Source organism: Pteropus alecto, unplaced genomic scaffold (assembly GCF_000325575.1).
Source record: "Pteropus alecto unplaced genomic scaffold, ASM32557v1 scaffold124, whole genome shotgun sequence".
NCBI lineage: Eukaryota > Metazoa > Chordata > Mammalia > Chiroptera > Pteropodidae > Pteropus > Pteropus alecto.
In genome coordinates this window covers 770,678-776,677 of record NW_006435779.1, presented here as the reverse complement: position 1 = coordinate 776,677, position 6,000 = coordinate 770,678, and the positions used below count along the sequence as shown (strand labels likewise).

At 36.9% G+C, this 6,000-nt stretch overlaps 1 protein-coding gene across 1 annotated transcript in view; it reads left to right on the top strand.

Moving 5' to 3' along the window:
• Positions 1 to 6,000, top strand: part of TXNRD3 (thioredoxin reductase 3) — a 47,691-nt gene that overhangs the window by 20,129 nt on the left and 21,562 nt on the right. The window contains exon 7 of the mRNA XM_006911434.3: positions 5,737 to 5,879. Within this exon, the coding sequence (XP_006911496.1) occupies positions 5,737 to 5,879 (143 nt within the window). The remainder of the gene's footprint in view (positions 1 to 5,736; positions 5,880 to 6,000) is intronic.

Below are 6,000 nucleotides of genomic sequence, written 5' to 3'. Positions count from 1 at the left end.
CCAAGGAACTTTGAAGGCTGGAGGTGAGTGGGTGGGTGGGATTCAAGTCCAAAGACAATAAAGTGAGGTGAGATGCTATTGCATAACCCAGAGGAGAAATGATGAGGCTTAGGCAAAGACTGTGAGGTCAGCTGGAGAGAGTAAGAAATAGAATCAGGTGGTTTAAGACATGGAACTGACAGGCTAGATGTGGAATGGTGATCTCGGTTCATTAGAATAATATGGAATTTTTTTTTTAAGTACAACTTGTCTCTTTTCCCAGAGATTTTGATCTAGTAGAGCTAGCTGTACATGTGCATATTTAAAGTTTTATCGATACTTAGGGTGATTCTGCTAGGCCACTCATGTCATTGGTAGGACAGAGGGAGAGGAAGGACTTCAGGAAGAGAGATTGAGTGAAAATGCATTCATTGAGATAGAAAACAGGTTTGCAGCATATGGGTTCCAGTTGGACATACTCGCTATGAACAAATTTCCCCAGACAGTTAACTCAGTGGAGAGCTTTTGGTCAAACTGTAGTATCAACTGGTTGTGGAGAAAATGAGGTCTCTCCACTTGGCAGTTTAACTTCTAGATAGTCTTCACTTTCAAGAATCCTTCTCCCTGGTGTTCCACTTAAAGCCCCTTCAGAACATCCTGGTGGAATAGATACCTGTGGATGGTTTGTATTCTAGGGAGGTCTGGACAAGTCTTGATTTTTAGAGCCACGGCATTGTAGGTGATAGTTGAAGTCTTAGGAATTGCTGAGGTAGTCTGGGGATGGAAAGAATAGAAGACCGAGAGAGAATCCTGAGATATGTTAATACTTAATGTAAGCGATTGAGGAAGAAGAAGAAATCCAGAAGAGTTGTGTCACAGAAACCAGGAGGGGTTAGATTTCTAAGAGCAAGATTTAGGGCTTAGGGAGTCTTCAAAGAGAACTAACTTGAGTGAAATACTGCAGTAAGGTAAAATGGAATAGAATTTGAATTATGTACATTTCAGATCGGTAGGTAGTTGAGGAGTCTCTTTTTAAAATTAAAAATATTCATACCCTGTTTCTATAATAATTAAGCCTAAGTAGGGAGAAAACATGGAATGCCTCCTTGGTAGGGAAAAAGGCCATGAAGGACGGATCTGCACACTCAGCCTATGACAAAGGGGCTAGCCAGGCAGGGTGGTGTGTGCATGATACTAGATGGCAGGCTCGCCCCACATGCTGATGACTTTTTGATGCATCATCCTTGTTTGTGACCACTGCCTCACACTGTTGGGGCTCTGCACTTTCAAGGAGACAGCAGGGTGTATGTTCATACCACTTTGCCTCCGCTGAGGGGCCAGTTGATGTTCTTGAACTCTTCTAAGTGCCTAATATTTCTAAATAATTTCTAATTTCCTTGTGTGGGTAAAATCTTACATTAGATTCCTTAAAGTTCCCTGTATTTAAAATAGTTCTAAATTAATTTTGAGGTGCTATACTAAGAAATACCTAGCTAGCCATTACATGAAAATTGAGGCTTAACAATTTTTAGGCATAGCTTCAATGAATGGCCAGAAGAAGTCAACAGAATCTTAGAGGCAAGAGAAAGGAAGTAAAAGCGTGCTGAAATCTTGTTCGGGGAGATGTTGTAGATACTTTCATTCTTGATGTTGATAGAGAACTATATATTAAAATAAACTAAAAACGTATACATAATCTCTAAATTAGAAATTGAATTATAGAACTTACAAGTAAAACAAAGGGAAAGGAAAAATATACAAAGTAACAGCATGATAGTATAATTTAGAACAATAACAGAAAATAAGATATCTAACATAATTGCAGTCTTTTACATATTAGAATAAAACTGAGGGTCAGATTTTCAGGTTAAGTAAATAGCAAAATTCTTTGACATACTGTTTATACAAGACATACACCTAAAACCAAAAGAGATAATTATTGAAAATGTATGAATTTTTAAGTAGATTTTTAAAAATTTTAATAGATAAGAAAAAGTATCAGGAAATACAAAGCAAAGCAATTGCAGTTATACTACTGGATAGGTAGACTACATGGCAAAAACAAAAAAAAAATTAAAACTTAGGAATTAATGAGTTATCACCCTCTCTAAAATAAAAGTGATAGTGTATTTGAAAATACAAATAAAGTAGGCAATCTTTTGTTAAATCCATCAAGGCAATAAGGGGAGAAAATTCATACAAGTATGCAGTATTAGGTGTGAGAAAAGAAATATAACTATAGATAAGAGATAAAACAAATTCAATATATAAATTAGTGGTAAGAATTTTAAATATCTCAATGAAAAAGAGTATCTACTAGGAAAATATTAATGACCAGAATTGACTTGAATTATCAGAGAAAACATTGTTTAAGAACAACCCATTCCCTAAGACACTGTAGATTTACAAGTAAATTTTCTCAAATCTTTAAGTAATACTTTATAATTTAAACTATGTAGGACTTTGAAAAAGATGGAAAGGTTTACTTTTTTTTTTTTGAGGCTGACGTAATGGTGATACAGAAAAATGGTATGAAAATAGAAAACTATAGCCTGTAGAAGTGTCAGAACTCTAGAAAAAGCATTAGCAAATCCTCTCCAGCAGTATACTAAAAAATGCACTGTAATTTATGAAGGTTTATTCTGGGGATGCAAGAATGAGTCAACATTAGGAAATCATAAAATCCACATGCCAATCGTGATTTCAGCTCCAAAGGCATTTGATAAAAATGTCACATCCGTTCTTGCTTTTCAAAAAATTGTTAGTAAAATAATCAAAGAAACAACACTCGCCTTACTTCATGAAGAAAAGTCAGAAGCAGATATGTAATGGAAAAGAGCTTGAGTCATTTGCATTAAAGTCGAGAGTAAGACAGGGCTGTATACTTCCACTACTAATATCCATATTGTTCTGGTGCTTCTGGTCAGTGCACAAAATGAAGAATAGAAAAGAAAAAGTGTACTTATTTGAAAAGGAAGAAGAAAAAGATATTGTAAATTTATAATATGAATTATATACAATATACCTAGAATGTACAAAAGATTGAACTAAAAATATTAGAACTAATAAATTCAATAACTTGCTCCCAAACATGCAAAAATCAATAGTTTTCTTAAGTATCAGCAATAATGTTAATTATATAATGGAAAATTGCAAGAAAAAATGATAGAATAACTTGGAATAAATTTAACTAGGAATGTATAAATTATAAGAAAAGAATATAGAAGCATAACAAAAAATATACTCTGATTTTGGTAGGATGTCTTGATATTGTAAAGACATTATTGTAAATTTTATGTAAGTCTAGGAAAAAAATCTTGATAATTTTTTTTTTCTTTTTGGAACTTGACAGATTATTCTAAAGTTCATATTGAAAAGTGTGTGATGATAGCTATGCAGTTTTTGAGAAAGAATAGAGAATGGCTTTTCCCATCAGTATTTAAAATTGTGATACTGTTGTGGGACTAAACAGATTAATAAAATATTAGAGCAAGTGGTTCCAAAATGCCAGTTCATAAACTTGCCATATCAAAATCTGGGGGAGCTTTTTAACTGTTTGGGTTCTGAGGTCCTGCTCCTGATTGCATAGGTTTAAGTGGGTCCTACGATCTGTATATTTCAACATGATTCTCAGGGTGTTCTGATGTGTGAGAACCTCTAATATAGATTGTCTTTTACAACAAGAACCAGAAAAAAAGATATTTGAGGTGTCGGAAGAATAGCTTTTTCAACTACTGGGGAAGCGAGGCAGTTATACCTTAGGATATAAGGGTATGCGGCATTGTAGAAAGGGTCATCACTGCTGAGTCATGGCATGGGGGTAATGTAGTAAGCAGAATGACCCTCTGGATTGCAAAATTTTAGTTGACTTGTTATACACTGGCATCCTATAAAGCAGTGTTTTCCACCCCAGCCCCAGGAAGTGGAGTGGAGATGGTGATGCTAGTGCTGTGGAGTGGCTGCAAATCCAGATGAAGCTTCACTTCCTTTCCCTCCCACTGCTCACTTCTTGATGTGCGGCCCATTTCCTAACAGGCCGCTGGACCAGTACTGGTCTGCAACCTGGAGGTTGGGGACCCCTGCTGTAAGGGGTGATGTGACTTGTGGGCCATAAATGTTTACACTGGCCTGTCTTTCCTTTTCCTTGCTTGCCTTGCTGTGTCCCTGATGAGTGGTGGGACCTTTTTTTTTCCTTAAAATTTTTAATTTTTTAATTACAGTTGACATTCAATATTATATTAATTTCAGGTGTACAGTGGGTTAGACATTTATATACCTTATGAAGTGATCTCCCTGATTAGTCTAGTACCCCCCTGACACCATAAGTAGTTATAATATAATTGACTATATGCCCTATAATACAATTGGCTTTACATCCGTGTGACTAGTTTGTAACTGCCAATTTGTACTTCTTTATCCCTTTACCTTTTTTACTCAGCTCCCCAACCCCCCTCCCATCTGGCAACTACCAGTTTGTTCTCTGTATCTATGAGTTTGTTTCTGTTTTGTTCATTTATTTTGTTTTTTAGATTCCACACATAAGTAAAATCATATGGTATTTGTCTTTCTCTGCCTGGCTTATTTCACTTAGTGTAATACCCTCTAGGTCCATCCACGTTGTCACAAATGGCAAGATTTCATTCTTTTTTATGGCCTAGTAATATTCCATTGCATATTTGTACCACTTCTTTATTTAATCATCATCCAGTGGACTCTTAGGTTGCTTCCGTATCTTGGCTATTGTGAATAGTGCTGCTGCGAACATAGGGATGCATATATCTTTTCAAAGTAGTGTTCTGGATTTCTTCAGATAAATACCCAGAAGTGGGATTGCTGGGTCATATGGTAGTTCTGTTTTTAATTTTTTGAGGAACCTTCATACTGTTTTCCATGGTAGCTGCACCAACTTGCAATTGTAGTGGGGCCTTTCTTGAGAGTGCTAGATGGGGTAAGTTTCTAAATGTGACCAGAGGGAGAACCCTCAGTTGGTTGGGTTTGTCTTTGGGGATCTCATCCAGTTTGACAGGAGCCTTGGGCTGGCCTCTGTGTCTTATAAACACAGTGCTGCATGGAGATGGTGTGTTTTTTTTGGAAACCAGCATCAGCAGTCGAGGTGAATGCTCAGAAATAAATCCCACCTAGAAGACACAGGGATGATGAGGAATCCAATTCCATCAACTCCCACCCCAGCTTCAACTGGAAGTAGGTAAACATTGTATTACAAATGGTGTGCACTGGTGAGCACTAAACCACATTTATGGTGAAGAAATGTAGGATATTCAGTGTGATGAAACTACTGCCAGATGAACCAAATTGGGGTGGCGTGGGCTGGTCTGGGGAGGTGAAAGTGCAGTGCTCACTGTCTCTGAGACCTGCTTTCCTTCACATGTAGGAGGCTACGTGCAGCAGGCCCTCACAGAATGTGAAAGTGTCTTTGGGTGCTTTCAAGTACAGATCACCTTCCTGCCTCATAACTCTGCGGGCATGGCTGTAGTAGCCCCAGTTTTCCCCATTCTCTCCTCCATGGATTTCTCCAGTTTTCTTCTTTTCAGAACTATGCTTTTTTGCATGTTTTATAATATAAAAGGAAGAAGTATAAACCATAACTGGCATTAAAAAATTTAAGTTGCTAATTATCTTCTGTTCACTTCTTGATTCTTTAAAGCGATATGTCATATGGCTCATGTGTGGTTATATATAATTTACCATTTACAGTAAAATTCACTTTACGCCCTTACCCTGCTAATTTATTTTCAGTGAAGCACAACTGGGAGACCATGACAGAAGCGATTCAAAACCACATCGGCTCTCTAAATTGGAGCTACAGGCTGTCTTTGAGGGAGAAGGCTGTGGCCTATGTAAATTCCTATGGAGAATTCGTTGAACATCATAAAATAAAGGTACTGTTTGAATATTTGTCTTGTTCATTGCTTTTCCTTACTACTGTTTGTACTTACTTTGAGCTAAAATTCTGTTTCACATGTTAAGGACTATAACTAGTGCAATACGTGTGTTTCCCCC